Source organism: Camellia sinensis, chromosome 11, assembly GCF_055761805.1.
Source record: "Camellia sinensis isolate YWXY chromosome 11, ASM5576180v1, whole genome shotgun sequence".
Classification (NCBI taxonomy): Eukaryota; Viridiplantae; Streptophyta; class Magnoliopsida; order Ericales; family Theaceae; genus Camellia; species Camellia sinensis.
This window is the reverse complement of record NC_138971.1, coordinates 42,453,069-42,472,346: the sequence shown is the minus strand read 5'-3', so window position 1 is coordinate 42,472,346 and position 19,278 is coordinate 42,453,069. Positions and strand designations below refer to the sequence as shown.

Here is a 19,278-nt window from a genome sequence, read left to right as displayed (position 1 = left end):
TGGCATCAAGAACAATGGAGTTGAAATTATCAACCTAACTTTGATGGAAGTCCTAATTCATACACAAGATAATGTAACATCAACACCAAAGCAAAAATAATAATAACAAAAATATTTAAAATATCGATGAGAAATAATGCAGCCATTAGGCAGCAGGCAAGTTTCACTTCCCAAAAACTAAAAATTAAATAAAGATATAAGATTAATAATTCCAAGCCGATAAAAATAGATACTACACCTCAAGCACACAAATCCTAACAAGCATAAAGGGAGCTGCACCAAACTATAACAGTACAAGTGCAATAAAAGCAAACATAGCAAAGAAGAAGAAGCAACGAGTAGTTGTAAATTACACACACCCACAAGAAAAAGACGAACAGATAAAGACTAAAGACAATTTTTACAGCGCAGAAGCAGCTGAATTTCAGACATCAAGCTTACCAGTCATTCACTGAAAGAAATCCAGTTAGCAAGCCCAAAGTTTGATTATTCTCAAGCTCTGAAGCCCGTTCAGTGACTGCCTCACTTTCCATGTCTAAAGCAGCAAAAAGATCTATTGTCACATCTCCTTGCTTCTCGTCATCCATAAGATCCTTCCCAATAGCAGCAAGATTTATTTTGCCAATTTTATTAGCCTGTAAGCCATACCACATAGAGAGAAAGAATGAATATATTAGGGTAACAAGATTTCCAACTCTAAATCCTTCTCAAGAAAGCCAAGGAAGAAAACTGGAGAGCAAATTATGTCGTGTCACTCGTCACACCCAATCTGTTGCTTCTTACAGAATGTAATATACTAAATGATCTGCGTGCACCCACATGTTTCATACCATATGAGAAAGAAAAAGAGCATACAACCATTACTTAAACATCTCAGTCAAAACTACATAAAGACATTTACACAGAGGCAGCGCACCCAAGGTAATCACGCAGAGAAAATTGCAGTGACAAGATAATGACCACAACAAGAAGGACAAAAAAATAAGATGCTGATGCTGATGACGATGATGATACCTAACTAATAACGTACAAACAAAGAATTCAATCACTTCTAATTTAGTTGATTACCTCATCAAGTCGCTTAGCAGAAAAAGTATTATAATGCTCAAATGCCTCGTCATCCTTGGGAAGTAAATGTGCATATCTGAAACGAATACAAAACATTTTGATAACAGAACTGGCAGCAAAATTAAGCTCACCATACAAAACCTCAGGGAAAAAAATAACAATATACTGTCAAGGATATAGAAACTTTTTTCTACAAAATATATCAAATGTCTGACAGCGAGCACATCACTTTTGACATACAAACTCAACCAAGCCTTGCCCCAACTACTTGGAACCGACTACATGAATCTTGTTTTGCAATTCCGATCTATCAAGCACCATAACTCCAGTTAAACAGCATGATACTAAAAGTTCAATGATCCATCAAAATACTATTTCTAGAAATACTACTTAACCCAACCAAATTCCTATTTAAAGATATTCAACCTTTTCCTTGAACCACACTCGCCCAAAGAGACTTCAAAAACCTTACTCCCCACACTGAAGGAATCTTTGACTAAGATTTTGACTCCAAATTAATACTTAGTTTAATCATCCCAGACACAGTACAACAATAGAACACAGTAGACATTACAAACAATTAACTATATATACTAATAAAACCCAATTGAGTAAATGCTCCTTCATAGTGGCCATATGTACTTAAAGTAGTCAAACATGATACAACCTTTGCCACAATATGTGCCACCATTTTTAGCATCATGATAAATAATCAGCCAACTTATCCTTTTACCAGAAAAAGAATTCACTAAGCTGCTCAACAAAGTAAAGTGAACATGAAGAACCATGAGACTACTAAAAATAAAAATAATAATTAAAAAAAAAAATGAGGAACCTAAGTTGAAGACAATCTTAGATGATTGTTACTATAAAAAGATTGATTAGATGAACAATAAATTGAAAGAACCATTACAAGGCCAGAATACGCACAAAAACAACTCACATGCTATCAAGATCAATGAACTCTTTCTTCACCAGTAAAGCTGTCAACTGATAGAGCCCAAATGGCACTGGGCAATTCACTTCCATACGCTGATAGTATTGAAACTTAAAACCAAGAATCTGGGAAGCATGAGACTGTAAAACATGGAAATAAAATAAGCAAAGTATAATCCATTCATTGAGAGTAAAAATACATGAACAATATGCAAGTACAACCAGGATTATCGGTTGTTCAAAAGAAAAAAACAGGGTTTGGAAATGTGGCATATGTAAAATATAAATTAAAACCATACCTTGGGAAAAATGGGAATCAGATCCAAGAATACACTGCTATCAGGCCGAAGTTCAAAACACTCCAATACCTGAGGTATCAAATACCAATCGGTCCCAAGAGATGAATTTCAAATCAAAGATTTCTGACAAATTACTAACTGCAATAAACTGCAAATAAGCACATTAATCAAAAATAATACAAAATGCCAACTTACAGTGTCAAACACGCGATTTGGATCCAGATCAAAGTGTCCAATCAGTGACTGCAAAACATTAATATCGCTTAGAAAATATCTGCACAGATATATAAATCTAAACAAACAAACTAGTTTCAACATGAACCTTAATTATGCCAACAATTGCTGCTGATGCATTTTGGGTTGATGCCTCAGAACCCTGACAAAGAAGCGTAACCTGCAAATTCAGAACAATTTAACATAAGCAGCTAGGGGAGAAAGGTTAAAAGAAAATTCAATGCAAACCAAAAAGTGATAATTCATGTCAAACAGTCAAATCAATGAATATAAGAAATTAGTCAGTGAATATAAGAAATTCTTAAGTATAAACTTTAAACAGTTAATTGAAAGATTGGGTTCATAAGACATACTCGATTTTAGTTGTAGGGATGCCAAAAAGTACCAATGAGAATATTTATGAAAAAGAAAAATTACCCGGGAGAATATTTACAAAAAAGCAACTACAATAACAAAGAAAATTAAGCGACTTAACCATGCTCATTTTCTCTTCACCTCTATCTCTCCTTTCTACTTTCTCATATTTTTTTAATAAATTCATGATTTTTTGTTGTCGAATTTTTTCGTTCAACAAAATTTAAAAACAAAACAAAACAAAAAGAAGAAAAAGAAGTAAATAGAAAAAATTCTTGTTAGATATTTCGAATAGGTGTCGAAACAACTAATTGTTTCAGAATGTTTCAGCATGTTTCAGAGAGTTTAGATAAAAACTCTGCAATTTTGATTTTTCACTAGTGTTTCCATGTCTATTTTCTAAGAAACAGAAATGTTTAATGTTTTAAGCCATTTGATGGAAATGAATTGAGATTATGTTCCTTTACAGATAAATAAAGTACCTAAAGGCCACCAGGAAGTTCACTTCTGACAAGGTAATATACTAATACTAATATAGGAGACTACAAACTACTAAGCATTTAGAACCCCTCACAAGCAGCAAATCGAATTCACAAGAATATACAAACACATTTCAGAATCAGGTCGTGCTTGAGCCCAAGCAATGTCTTGCATAAATTGTTAACTCAATGCTTCATATCGGTTCTGGTTTATCAAAAGAAAAGGTTTTTGGAGATCCGCCCAGGTTTTCATATATCTGGTCTAACCTAGAACTTTAGGACAGGAAAAAAAGTCAAAAAGGACCTACTGCTTGACCATAGCTGCAAACTCCCACACCCTTAGCCAGTACCAGGAATTAGTCTTCGGGTTACGAGTTATACAGAGTTAAAGACAAGATGTGGTGTCCAGTCATATTGTTAGGGATAGTTATGCCACCTATCTTTTTTACTTATGCCTTTAATAAGGACATCGACCAAGTTATCCTTATCCCGATCGGACATTCCATGGTCTTCTGTGTATTTCGTCTACACTTTTATGATACCCTCTATTGGCAATCATTCAACAGACTACACTTTTGTGATGTCTGTCACATGAATCATTGATAGAAAGAGAACGCTTTATATTACAAAATACCACACATAACATCTTCCAACAACCCTTCACTTTCTCAAACTTCATAGAATCAAAGCCAAGCTGATTCATCATTGTTTCAAAAAGTTGCTCAGAATTAAGTGGCAGCTATGGTGCGGCAATTGATCCATTGTTAAACCCCAGTATACTATTTCTTCACCACCGTACATATTTGTGAAACTAATGGTCAAATCAGGACCAGAATAAAATAAATGAAGATCAGTTACTTAACTGAAAAACCCTCATGCTTTATTTGGGGTAGAAAAGAAGAATCATCATAACCAGAAAAAAATTAAAAAAGCATGCAAGGCATCCCTTACCGTGAACTTCTCCAACACTGCAAAGAACAATCAAATAGAACATTAAACAAGTTTATACCAGAAAGAAAGCAATTAAGAAGTGAACATACCAGCTTGGCGTAGCCCTCACTCTCTTCCCGAAGAAGGTTAAATTTAGTTTGCTGATAGAGCAAACGAGTGTTTACTCTGACCTGAAATAAGCAGCATAAGAACGTTAGAGGCAACCAACTAAAAACAAAAGACCTTCATTTCAAATCCATTACAAAGATCTCATTAACTCAGTTATAGATGTCACAATACAAGATTCTTGGCCAAAGCTGTTCGATGTAAGGAGAAACAACTATAGACTCACAACGAAGGTTCTTCAGATTTTCATTGTAATAATTGAAGAATCTGGAAAATGTTGTCTGCCTCTCACCTAGAAGTGAGAATGAACCAAACCAAGCAAATATTATGCAGCTCGAGCTCGGGTTGACTAAATTTTTTGCTGAATAGGCTTGGCTGATTTCCAATCAAGTTTAGCTAATCCAAATAAGCTTGTATTCCCAGCAAAGCTCAAGCCCAAGCACAACGGACAAGCTCTTCTAAACATCTTACCTCAAGGAACGATGATGAAGAAGAAGCACTAATTACATATCAATGCTCAACCAACTAATGTTGTGTTTAGTTGAGGGATTTGGGGAAGAATTTGGAAAGGGAAAGGGAAAAGGTGTGCAAAACTATGTGAAATTTAGGTATATTTTATTCACATTTCACCTACCTTTTCCATTTCCATTTCCAATTCCAAATCCCTCCTCAAATCCCCCAACCAAACACAGCATAATAGGTTCTTGAAAGCATGGACACACCTCCTAGGGTGGCACGCACAACAATGCCGGACACATGCCATACATTGGACACACAAGGACACGACAAACAAATATGTAAATGTTTCTTATTATTTTTATATTCCTTTTACAATTTTACTAACAAACATGCTCAAACACACACATGACATGCACGTCTACAGAATGGACATGCCTGAGGCACATTTGGGTCATGCCACAAGTCAAAAAAAAATATTCAAAAAGGGGCCCACAAAATAAAATAAAAAAAGAAAAATACAGATTCAAGAAATACGGAATAAACAGACCAAGAAGCCCCTTACCCTCCTCAATGGTGTTTTACACACACACGCAGAGAAAGAAGACAAGAAAAAAAAAATGGCCCACTGAGCTAGACAATAAGAGGCAAGAGCACTCCAGCAAACTGAGTTGAGTGCATTAAAAGTTTAATTAAAACCACCTTAGCTCTTAATCTTTCCTTTCCTTTTTCTACCTTGTTTCCAATTTCAGCCATTACCATTCTTTTCTTCACATATTTCACACTAAAATTGTTTAAAAATACATACTAAACTTTTCTAATGCTTTTTAAGACACTGACAAATATTACTTATTCATGAACAGTGGGGAATTTTCAAAATGAACATAGGATTTGGTGCCGCTACTTCTTTTCTAAGAATTAAACATAAGAGACGAATATCTTCTTATTACTTTAAATTATACCCAAATATAGATTTATTTCTCACCATGTTTGTGACCTAACTCTCTTATAATTTCCATGTTGGCATGTTTCTATCATATTGTATCGTCTACCATATATTTGTGCTTATTAGAACATGGCATGTTTCTATTATGTTGTGTCGTCTACCATATATTTGTGCTTCTTAGAACATGTTGAAATTAAACTCAGATCCAAAAGGATGTTCTTGGGAAAAAATATATGTACTAAAAAAATAAAAACAGTTTGCATATGCACATTATCAGACAACCTTGGAACTGAAAATGCTGTAAAACCAGTGTTACCACAAAATGCTAATACCCTAGCGAATTATGTTTCAAAATGCATGTTCTGAAACATGGTACATTTTCATTCAAAAACAGTAAATTTAGCAATCCAAAGCAATCCTAAAAGTTTATTCTAATATACTTCCTTAAAGTTTCTTTAGAAGTACAAAATCAAACATAATGAACTAGAATCCAAGGTTAGTGAAGTTTTGACATAACAAAATGTCAAACATGAGTCATAACGCTCATAGAAATGTGTTGCTACATGATTATTTTTTTTTTTGGGGGGGGGGGGGGGGGGGAAGCCAACATTTTATTTGATATCTAATTGTTAAACATAATTACTCTAGACTAAAAGTACCTTAAATTCTTAAAGTGTAAACTATACAAATCTATCCTTATCGTACCACAATTTAAAGCATGTGGTGTACAGCATTCCAGTTCCCTTCCTGCTCCACATATGGGAATGACCCACATTCTAGGTAACATAGATATATCACAGCATTCAAGAACCTTAGCAGTCATACCACCATAACTAAATTTAGGGTTTCGGGTTAAGGCTTCAAATCTGCATACCTCTTTAGACTTCAAATCTGCAGCCTTTATCTTGATCATTTCAGATTCCCATAAAAATTCTTCCTGCGGCACATAAAGCATATATATGTAAATTTTTTCACTTTTTCCCTTCTGCTCTTGAATGAATAATGCAGGGGTGTAAGATTTAGAGCAAGCATTCACCTCACAGCGCTCCTGAAAAAGCCTCAATGGAACTAATGCAGACTCCACCAGCCATTTTGCCTAGAGAGGAGCAAACAAAGAAACAAGTACAAAGTAATGTCAACAAATAATAACACTACAAGGAAATGAAAACACAAAACAATGGAACAAGCAATCCGTAGGAGCATCCTGAACCTTCATGATATTAAGCATATGACTAGGTACAGAAATGAAATTTCAACACGAGAAATACTTGTAATGAATTAGGAGGTTGAGTTTGTAAAAATAACAGCTATCCTGTCCATTGTGGCTTACTTCTTGAAAAAAATCCTCTCCATCATGGATTTCTCTGCTGTAGATCCCTTTAGAATGGATTTCTCATCCTCCCATTCTTTATTCTTTTCTTTACATATTTTTATAACGAACTTTCCTTTACATATTTTTAGTATGTGTATCTATATATATAAGAACTGCTTAGTCGCTTGAGGTTCGTCTTTTCTTTCCGATTTTGCCCCTTCATTTAGAATAATTTACTAATGGTGGCCTATATGTTGAGGGAAGGTTTTTTCGTAATTATGCAAACATTCTTGGTCAATTATGCAATTACAAATACACCCACAAGGTTTGTTTAGAATATGAATCTATCCTATAATACTAGAAATTACAACTATCGTTTGTTTAAATACTGTGGGGGTGGGGGGGGGAATCAATCCTCCTCTGCAATAATAATTTATCAAAATTATTTATTGAAAAATATTTCTCATAATATTAAAAACTGTTAATTGTCTTAATGATTTATTTATTAACAAAATGGTTAACTAAAAAATATTTTTTATATCATTAAAAATTGTTAATTTACTTATTAAAAAAAATTGGTCATTTGTTAGGCGAGTATAATTTATGTATTGATAAAATTAGTTATTTGTATACATATATTTTTTCTTTTGCTTCTTTATTAATTCGGTGAATTATCATAGTAGTTTTTTTGTTAGATGGGAGAATTATCTAAGTATTTGTTTTATATTTATCTATTGAGAAAAGCTACCCACCATAATTTTTTTTTTTTTTTAATAAATTCAGAAGAAATGTTAAAGACTCATAAATTCTTCCAAAATGATACGGTAATAGAATTTGAGTCTATATCATTGGGTGTATAACAAATCAAAAAATGATACATATCATACCATATAATTCTATTATATATCTAATGATTTATTCAATTCAATTCCATAGAACAATATTTTAATTTTTAAAAGATTATCAAAATAAAAAATTTAAACATACTATAATAATGGCCCGCGCCTTGCACGGGCATTCATAAACTAGTATATACATATATAAGGAGCACACAATGAGCAACACATATCAAGAAAGTAGACTGAAAACTGGAGAAACAAAAATTTTGAAATGATTTGAGTTGATCAAAGGCAAGAGGAAACCTTCTTCCATGAAGCTAAAACATCATTTTCCTTTAAGTCTAAAGCACCAAATCTATCAGACCCGATGATTTCAAGACTCACATAAATCACAAGGCATTTATGAAAACTGGATTATGAATAGTGCAATTGCATCGATCTATACATGAATCGAGAAACAAATTGTGAATCAAATTGTGATTCATAAGATTTTGATAGCAGAGCTTCCACCTCATCAAAGTCATTAGTTTATTATGCTCTCCCCAAATAATCCACATCAAGAACCAAGTCTAATATTTGTTCCCTAATCCATTGGTTTAAATCACAGCAGGCAAATAGTGCATTTTTTCTCTATAATGCCACTTTTCTCATCTTTTTACAATATTTTGTAGTTGTCATCAAGTCTTCACAGATTCCAGAAACATAGCCACAAAGAGAGAAGAGAGGAAAAACAGCTTCAAGAGGTGACGAGAGAATATGCACCGAACGAAAATTGACAAAGGTGTCTACTTTCACCTTTTCAACTTTTGGGTTAAAGGTAGATGCATCAGCATTTTTTTATTATTTTTCAGAAAATTGAGCAAAAATACACTCATTATGATCATATAATACACTTTTAAAAACATATTTATAAGCTTAACAGAAACGGGCTACAATTTTGTAGGAAAATACTAAAATGATGAAACGAGCTATGAGTCTACATGTCACAGATATTCTCAATGCATTACGGCCAAGAAGGTCTGTGTACTAGAAGCATTACAGAAAAACCAGGAGATTTTATAAAAGAGACACCAACAGGGTGCAACCCACATACAAAGGAAAACATATCATAAGCTATACATCAAAAACCTATAAAGGCCTCTAAAAATCAAAAAATTGGTGTAAGGATGGAGAAACCACAATCGAGAACCAACTATACAAAAGAGACAAAAATCTACTCTTCAATTAAAAATAGCTCTCAACCATCAAACGTTTTTCAAAATCTCTCTCCCCACAGCACCACCAAGGGAACCAAACCCCATGCCTTTTTCCTTCTTCTCCCTACTCGCAATAAAAACCAAGAGCAAAGCAATTCCCTCACCATCCGTAGGAACACCCACTCCAAGCCAATCAAGAGGATTAGCAACAACCACATTTCCCTTACCACCTCACAATAAATTAGAAGATGGTTTACCAATTCTCCTCCTTTCTTACACATGCAACACCAATACACGTGCACTTGCCTTCACTTAATTAGGTGGTCAATAGCAAGAATCTTGTCATGTGGTACACACCAAACAAAGAACACCACCTTAGAAGGGGCTTAGTATCCCATATTCCTCTCCAAGGAAAAGGACATCCTCCATGACCCAAGAATAGAAAGATTTCACCGAAAAAAGGCCAGAAGAGGATCTTGTCCATCAGATGGAATCTCCTCCATCACAAACACGGGTGGCATACTAACAATTAAGAAGATCCATCAACTCCCCCCTATGAAGCACGGATACTCCGAAATAGGCCACGTACGCGTATCGGATACGGATACACGCCCGATACGCGAGGATACGTATCAGATACGGGAAATGAAGTATCTGATTTTTTTTTTTAATTTTTGAATTTCGGATACGCGAGGATACAGTCAAGATAAGGTACGGATACGGTGGGGCCAAAAAAATAATTTAAAAAACTTAAAATGGGGTGAAATTGTAAAATATGAAAAAAAAGATGAAATAAAACACAAAAAAAAGAAAAATAATAAACCAAACTCTCTCTTACCTAGGTATTCGACGCAGCCGCGAAGGAGGAGAAGCAGCTCGCCGATCGTCTCGAACAGCAGCTCGCCGATCGTCGATCAAGTTCGCGATCAGGTTCGTCCCTCTCTCTCTCCCTTTCACTCCCTCTGTCTGCCTCTCACGAACTCTCTCTCTCTCCCTCTCCCTCTCGATCTCGCTCGATCTGTCTGTCTAGTTTGAGATGTCGATCTCATCTCCCCCCTCCCTCTTCGTCGATCTGTCTCTCCCCCTCCCTTACCTATGTTTGTTTGCATATTTATTTGTATTATTTTAATTTTTTTTATTTTTTATTTTTTATATGTAGACTCTGCAAATCACGTAAGATGTTAAAAAAAAAAAAAACTTATATATTCGGTTTATTGAATCTGATAAAACAAACAAATAAATAAACTTATTAATAAATAAATAAATAAACTAAGATAAAAAAAACTTATTAATAAATAAATAAATAAATAAACTTATTAAAAATAAAATTTGTCAACTTATAAAATTATAAACTTTGTACACTTATTAATAAATCAAATAAGGTAAAAAAAATTTATTAATAAATAAATAAATAAATAAACTTATTGATAAATAAATGAACTTTATAAATTTTTTTCCCTTAATTTGGGATTGAATTGCATTATGGATGTTATAGGTGATGCTATATTGTTAAAATTGTTGAAATTTAATTGAATTGATGAATTTTTTGTTATGGGTGATGCATTATGGTTGTTATGGGTGATATTACATTATATTGTCTTTTGTTTCAAGTTTTATTTTTATGTATGCTACATTACTAAAAATTGTTGAACTTTTATTTTATGTATGTTACATTACTAAAAATTGTCGAAGTTTTATTTTTGTGTATGTTACATTACTAAAAATTGGGAAAAAAATATTTTTATGAACGTATCCGTATCCGTATCCGTATCCTACTTTTTCGAATTTTGATGTATCGCCGTATCCGTATCGTATCGTATCCGTATCCGTATCCATGCTTCCTAGACTCCCCCACTTTCTGATCATTAAGCTTCCCTTCTCAAAGCAATGTCCTTGTTTAAAATAAGGTAATCACTAATAGTTGCCTTGCTATCAAGAGCAACACGAGCCACATTAGGGTAAGCATCCTCCAACTTCACATCTCCATGATTCCAAAACTTCACCTCTCCCTGATTCCAAAACTTCACCATCTCTTCGTTACCTATCACAAAATAAACATGGCTGAAGAATGAGAAAATTTCAAACACATTTCCATAAACTCGACCCATACGACATAGTAACCTCCTTCAAAGTCTATCATCCCCAACTGCTAACCATATTTACACTACCGTTCTCTAATATCTCTCCCTTGCACAAGCAAATCTCCACAATCATTTACCCAGCAAAGCTTGATTGAAAATGGCAAACGTGTTAATGCCGAAAACCCCCTCCCTCTCAACGGGGTGCACACCATATCCCACTTCACCAAATGGTACTTGAACTCTTTGCCATCCCTTCCCAAAGAAAGTCCAATTGTAGTTTCTCCAGTCTCTTAACAATATACAACGGAATGGTAAAGAGAGAAATAAAATTAGTGGGCAAATTGGATAAGGTGCTCTTAGTCAAGGTCAACCATCAAGGTCAACCCGACACCTCTTGAAAGCTATTGCCTCTTCCACCCAGCAAAAGGCAACAATTATGTAGTAAAATACTTAAATGGTGAAATGAGCATGAGGGGCCTATTTGGTGTAGCTTATTGTACGCTAAAAGCTAATAATCAAATAGCATAAACTAAAAGTATTTCCCCCCTAGCTTCCAAGTAATTAGTTTTTCCATCTTAAGCTATTTTTGTCTCATAAGTTGTAAACAAAACCTGTAACTAACACTTTAAGCTATTTTTGTTTCATAACTTGTAAACCATAGTGCATCTCATAGATATGTTCGATGCATTATGGCCAAAAAAGTTTCGTGTGCTTGAAACATTACAGCAAAACTAGATGAACAAACATGTTTAGCAAAAACACTTCATGAATCTTACAGATATTTAAATGCATTATAACTAAAAAAACATAATCCAAATCCCAAAAAAATGCATGTTCTCAAACACGAAAGCTAATTCCCTAACACCCTAAAGGTGATCAAAACTTAAAAGCTTTATTATGTAGCAAAATACTAAAATGGAAAAATGGGCATGACAAACCTATTTAGTACAGGTTATTGCAAGCTAAAATCTTGTAATTAGAAATAAAAGCTAAAAACAATCCTGCACCAACTTCACAATAATCAGCTTTTTTGTAGCTTACACTATTTTGTCTCATAAATTGTAAACATAAGTTTTACCAAACACTCTGGGCCTCTGGCATAGATTTCAAAAAAAATTATAAAAAATATATATACATATTTCTAAGCAGCCCAATAAGATGCAGCAAACAGATTTTCTCAATGCATTACTACCAAAAAGTTTGGTGTACTTGAAGCATTAAAACCAGAACAAAAAACATACTTTTAACAAAACACTTCATGAATTCATAAATCTTACGGATATTTCAATGCATAACTATATAATAAAAAAAACCATAACCCAATCCCAAAAAAAGAGAAAGATGCATATTCTTGAAAAGAAAAACTAATTCCCTAACACCCTCAAGAAGATCAAAACTCAAAAGATTGCATTTCATCCTTGTTTTTTCCCCCTTCCCTTTTCATTATATGTCTCTCCTGCTTCCACTTCTTTTTCACTAGGATACAAATCTGATTAACTAATAAGTATGGTTTAACTGAAATCCTTCTAACTTCAAATTTTCTTAACTTTAGCTTGGTATGAGAGTAATAACTTTCATGATTTGAATTGATGTTGCATTTATAATCAAGTGCCTTTCATGAACCAGCACAAAAACACTAGAGCCAATCCCAAATTCCAAGATTTAAAGCCTCAATAATAAAAATATACCAGTACCTAAAGTGATAACAATATATGACAAACACACAGTATATAGAAAACAAACCTGATAGTCTTTTCATGCCAGAAATGTTGACAACATAATTTCAAATGTAATAACTACAATAGGCAAACAAAAGATATCATCTATAAAGGTTCACTTGTTTTTTGCATGTACACTAACCAATTTAATGAGACGAGCGCGATACTCTCCAGGCATCGTAAGCTGCCAAAAAAAAAGGTGAATTAACACATAAGTAAAACAAATTTTTGTTAGAAACTTGTAGACTTTCATGGAATATACTGAACAATAGTTAGTCATTTAACAAAAGCATCAATAAAAGTATCACAAGAAACACCTTTCATAGCTTTCATGGCAAATTAAAAAAATAGTGAACCTGAATGCGTGTTCTCCCACACCTAAAAATGCGTATTTTAAATAAAAATAACCATCTTTTACATGAAATAGTTGTGTGGCACATGTTGTGCACATGCGTCTCCCATTACATTATCTTCCCTCTCTCTTACCAACAAATTCAAAAATTGGAATCATATTGGGATAATTTAAGTAAATTAAACTTCCAATATAAACATTTCACTTTCAACAGAGAGGCACATCCACTAGTAAGTTGTATTTTGTTATAGTATATTATATGAGTTTAATGCAATAAACATGGTGAAGGAGTTCCCTAAACAATGACTAGACAACAAATAATCTGTACTAAAAGTTGAATCCCAATCATTGCACAATTCAGAAAATTTCATATTGCCAAATTTTTTTTAATGAAATTACACTCAAAACAGCACACAATCACACCAAGAAAGAAAATAAGCTCTTTAGTTTCTAGTTTTAAAAAAACCAAAAAAACATTTCAATGCCGTTTGGTAACATTTACAATTTACTATTTTAAGTTTACAGAAAACATTAAACATGTTCATGTTTATTTTGAATAAAAACAAAAACAAAAAATATGTTTGATACATGTGTTTTAAAAACTTCTTCTGAAAACAAGTGAAATGGATGGCCTGCTGGACGTGGTTGTCCACGGTTGGCAATGTTGGCCGGAGGTGGCTGTCGGTTGCCAAAGGTGGTGGTCGACTAGTTAACATAGACTCTTCAAAATAAATCAAATACCTGTGTCGGACACCCGACACTCGAATAAGGGTAAAGGATATATGGCAACTACTTTTCAATGGGCACTTCTTATATAATTGTTTATAACGCTATTATTATATGTACATATTGGTGTATAATTGCTATAAATGTCTTTTTAACAATGCAAGTTACATATAGCACCATTTTATCTCACATATTTGATTAAAAATATGACATTTTTTTGGCTGAATCCATGTACCATTAAATTTATGATTTAATGAATCCGATCTCTAGATACATACCCACTCCCGACACCCGTATCCGAGTCCTTATAGCATAGGTGGCCAAAGGTGTTGCTGGTTGAGGGAGGTGGTAGATGAAAGTGGTTGCCACTGGTGAGAGGTAGTTGGCAGTGGCCACAAGTGGTTGTCAACCGTGGGAGGTGGGGACCAAAAGTGGTTGTAAATGGTTTTCTGATCAAAGGTGGTTTTCCAGCAAGAGGAGATTACCACCTATGAGAGGTGGTTGGCGGTGGTGCGAGGAGGTTAATGGCTGAGGGAGATGGTGGCCAAAGGTAAGGTGGTGGTTGGCAAAAGGAAGTCATCATCATCACCAATGGTAGCCGGCAGTAGTGCTAAGCCGTAGGAGGTGGACAGAAAGGGTTTGAGAAAAAAAGGAAGAAATGAAACAAAACAAATTTAAACAAGTGAAACCAACTTTTTTGAAGTTACAAAAATTTAGTAAATTTTGTAAACTATTTACCTTTTTTTTTTAAATAAAAATAAAAAACAAGCAAAATTTTGTTTACAGTTTTCAAAATTTCTGCAAAAATAAACAGAAAACTATAAATATAAAAGTAATCAAACAGGCCCTTGGCATCCTACATATTTAAACTATTTAACAATTGAAGTAGTATGTGACCATGATATGAATTTATTGTGATATTCTACAAATTAACAAAGTTCTATGGTATTAGTCCCGTCTAAGGATGCACTCTTTGGTTGGGAGACAGTTTCATAGAAAAAATTTGAATACAAACAACCTAATTAAAAGAAGAAAAAATGATCCCTAATTGGTGTTGCATGTGTAGGAGGCGAGCGTGGAAGGACTATCTTATTTATTGCCAGGTGGCATTAGAAATCCAATCACTTGTGCTGTGCATTTTTTGTGTATCTTCAGCATTCCAAAAATTAATGGAAGAATTATGTCATAGTGCGATTGAAGGTATGGTAAAAAGGAGAAGAGAGTTATGGTTGCTATCTCTATGATGTTCATAATGCGGACAAACCTACATTCTTTTGCGGATAGTGAGGCACCAATCAATGAAGTGAAAATTCAATTTTAGATTATATTATACATCCAGTCTAGGTCACAAGGAAGGCGCACCTTTGCATAGTTTTTTGAATTTTGTAGACAAACAAGTAGTTTTAGATTCCATTATCTTGTAATAGAATCTTGTAGATTTTGTGGACTTTTTGTGTCTAGGTGACGCAATGTTATACACATGGGAACTAGATAACATTCTGGTAGACTAAAGGGATCTTGAATCCACGACAAAATATGAAACCTTGAATCCACAACGAAGAAAAAAGTTATGAATATTAATGATAAAAGCAGTATTGTCCCTAGACTTACATGGCCATTTATAATAAACTAAGTCTCGGAGACCAGGCAATCTTAGAGACCAAGAAATCATAAAATTAGGAAATAACCAACTAGACTAATTCATTGAAAAGAACCTAAAAATTAAGAAACCTAATATTCTAAGATATCCATACTAAATTACAAGTCACCTAAAAAATTACTAATTCCAAAAAATACTAATCACTAGGCCTTTTGCGCTTCCTTTTTAGGTTATTATGGTGTAACCTCTTCTATCATTTTCATACATGGGTTTTATCCCTTCTTGTTTCATTTTATGAAATTTACTTATCAAAAACATAGCAATAAAGTATCAGTGTTAATTGGTCAAAACACTGAGCAAAGTAATGCTCAAAAGGTTTATTTGAGTGTTCACCTAAGAAACACAGACACTCCTAAGAATATGGCGCATCCGTCTTGTGTTCGTGTCCAACACACACTCGTTGGACACCTCCCGACATGTGTCCGACACTAATCAAAACATGTTCGAATTTTTATAAGATTTTTTTGAACTAGACACTCTTCAGACACTCATGTCCATTGCTTAAATACACGTGTCCAACAATTAAACACGCATGAAACTAATTATAAGTTTGAACTAAATAATTTAGGATACAATAATAAAAGAAAAATTAATGTAAATTTATAAAATAAGTGTGAATAATAAGCATTATATTAAATTTTTTTTATTATCTTTAAATGATATATTCATGCATATGACATATAATAAATAAATAAAATTATATATTTCATGTCTGGCCCCCACGTGTCGTGTCCTACCCTGCATTTTTTTTAAATTGGCATGTCGGCGTATCCGTATCGTATCCATGTCGTGTCGTGTGTCCATGTCCGTGTTTCTTAGGTGTTCATGTGCATGTTCAAATACAATTTGATATTTATTAGGTCACAACTCACAACACTATTCTCAAGGTTTATGTGTTCAGCTCCCTCACTGATGATCACTCTTGAAAGTAGTTTGAAACTATAGCAGAGTTCCACTGCTTTACTTATCAAAAAAGCAAAGTTCAGGGTTGCATACAATTAGATTCATAGTGGGCATTAGCTATGAGAAACTTGTCGGTTTATGAATTAAAAGGGTGGAAGAAAGGTTGTGGGGTTAGTAGATCTAAATGGGCTACAGTTGACTAGTTTAAAAGCAATAATATACTGGAATTTCAAGAAGTAAAGGTTTGAGCACTGACCGAAAGAGTTAAAAGAAAAAAAAGGACAGGCCTACAAACCTGGGGTTAAGGAATGAGAAGTAAAGAAATTAGGGTTTCATTGAGCTCCAAATAACAAAATCCAATCACATAAAATTAAATAGAATTTCCAAAATCAAACACTGTTTAATAACAGTGTTATCAGTACACCAGCAACTCATACTGCTACTTCTTACTTCTCACATCATCTCCAAAACAATGATATCAAAAGCAATAGAGCTGCCCAAAAGGGGGAAACACAGATTACAATAGCAAAAGGGTGGAAATCGCAATGGGTAATTGGTAAATATAGAATTCAAAGACGCAACCATTATTTATCTGATTAACAAAATTTCAAAAAATATATCACTCAAATCTCCTACTCAAGAATGTTGAAATTGCTCCATTGTACCATTACATACTTTCAGTTTTGATAAAAAATGCTTCGTTATGTTTTCATAATGCCATCACAAATAGCACTAGTAGCCTTCTCTCTTTCTTTAATTTCCCCAATTAATTTTTGTTTGCACCATTCTATAAATCTATTAGGCACAACCCAAGAAAGAAACTATAGTGACAAAATTTCACACACCCCACACTCTTCAAAAATTAGGGTTTCATAGTTATTTTGGATTGAAACAAAAAATCTGATCACAGAAAATTAAATATAATTTCTGAAATTGACTACTTCTCAATCAAAGTTCTATCAGCACACCAGTAGCGCACATTGTCTCCAAAACAATGATGCAAAAACCAATGGAGCTGCTCAATAAGAGGATAAATGGATTACTAGTTAGGTGGAAATTTCAATGTGCATATGGAAAATTCAGAAATAACATGCCTTTAATGATACAACCATTATTTTATCTAATTAACAAAAATTCAAAAACTCTATGGCTCAATTCTCCCACTCCTTTATAAGCATGTCAAACTTGCTGCGATGTACAATTAAAGGTTTTCAGATTTGGTAAGCATTGCACGTTATATTTTCATAATGCCATCATAATTAGCACAAATACCCTTCTCTTTTTCTTTAATTTCCCTGATTAATTTCATTTGCACCATCTTATTTATCTATTAGCTACAAGAAACAAACTATAGTGACACAATTTCACACACCCCACACTAACTCATCCCCCCCCAACCCCAACCCCAAAGTGCCAATCAAAAGGCAACACGGCAAAGTCCCCATTCGAAGGCAGTGATACCTACAGTTTTAACTCCAATCCATGAGTCACCAAAACTTAAATGCACATGAAACATATAATTTTCTAAATATTATGAAAATAAAAAACAGTTGCTGTAAATCAAATTAAACCACCTATTAATTGTGATCAAAACAAAAACAAAAAACAAATACAAAACTCACATCTTGAGCCATTTGGGTCACAACATCTGCAAAATTTGAACTCATTTCTTCATCTGAGACTTTATCCAAAAAGTCAACTGAATCCAATGCCGCTTTACACTTCTGAAATGGCAATTCACCCCGAACCTAACAACAGAAAGGCCAATAATTTAATGCAAAAAATAAAAATTAAAAAAAAAAATTCCATGTAATTACATACTGGGCTAAACCCATTTACAACCAGAACAAGTATAATATTCTAACTATAAAATCACACATGATTCAATACAAAACTCAAGAAAACACAAATTAAGAAAAACCCAATTGCAGGAAGAACACATACCACGGTCCAACAAAGCTCATACAGAAAACGAAGCACTGGGACCGGGTTGGGGGCCTTGAAGCTAGGGTTTCCGTTCTTCCATTCCCGAATACTTTCTTCTGTAACGCAAATACACTCCAGAGGCGGAAGAGACATGCTCGGGGATTGAATAAGAAAAACAAACCCTAAGGTTTTTGGATTTGGGGGAGGAGTGAATCAGAGAGAATGGCGAGAGAGTGTTAAAATCGTAATCTGAGAGGATTTCATTGATGGAAAAGAGATTGAAAATGGAAGCGTTTTAGGGTTTCAGGCGACTCGGTGATCGAAGTAGCGGTTTGGGAACAGAACGCAGTTACGAGCTATTCTCTCTTTGGTTTATTTGCTTTGGCTTCGCTATTAATTGGAGTGATGATGTTATTTCAATCCTAGGTTATGTTTGGATAGCAAGAAACAAAGAGTTTTCTTTATACATATTCTAAAAAATTAAAGTATTTATCTAAATAACTCATTTTTCAAATTATTTATCAAATTAATCTATTTTTTTTAAAAAAAAGTTCAAAATACGAGTTCATCATGAAACCATATGTTCAAAATACAATTTCATATTGACTTGACTTGACTTGCTGATGAAATCATATTCAAAATACGATTTCATATTGACTTGACTTGCTGATATACATACATGGATCATATTAATATAAAATTGAATGTTGAAAATACAATTTCACTACGAAATCGTA

At 33.7% G+C, this 19,278-nt stretch overlaps 1 protein-coding gene across 2 annotated transcripts in view; it reads right to left on the bottom strand.

Annotated features, from left to right (window-relative positions):
- The window catches only part of THO2, a 44,075-nt gene extending 25,049 nt beyond the window's left edge, over positions 1-19,026 (bottom strand). For both annotated transcript variants that reach the window (XM_028195355.2, XM_028195356.2), the window contains exons 1-12: positions 18,560-19,026; positions 18,238-18,363; positions 13,117-13,158; positions 6,865-6,924; positions 6,703-6,765; positions 4,411-4,491; positions 2,626-2,697; positions 2,499-2,546; positions 2,304-2,372; positions 2,012-2,145; positions 1,069-1,144; positions 442-635 (exon numbers count right to left, since the gene is read on the bottom strand). In XM_028195355.2, coding sequence (XP_028051156.2) covers positions 442-635; positions 1,069-1,144; positions 2,012-2,145; positions 2,304-2,372; positions 2,499-2,546; positions 2,626-2,697; positions 4,411-4,491; positions 6,703-6,765; positions 6,865-6,924; positions 13,117-13,158; positions 18,238-18,363; positions 18,560-18,694 — 1,100 coding nt within the window. In that variant the 5' untranslated portion in view covers positions 18,695-19,026. The remainder of the gene's footprint in view (positions 1-441; positions 636-1,068; positions 1,145-2,011; positions 2,146-2,303; positions 2,373-2,498; positions 2,547-2,625; positions 2,698-4,410; positions 4,492-6,702; positions 6,766-6,864; positions 6,925-13,116; positions 13,159-18,237; positions 18,364-18,559) is intronic.
- Positions 19,027-19,278: the final 252 nt, after the last annotated feature.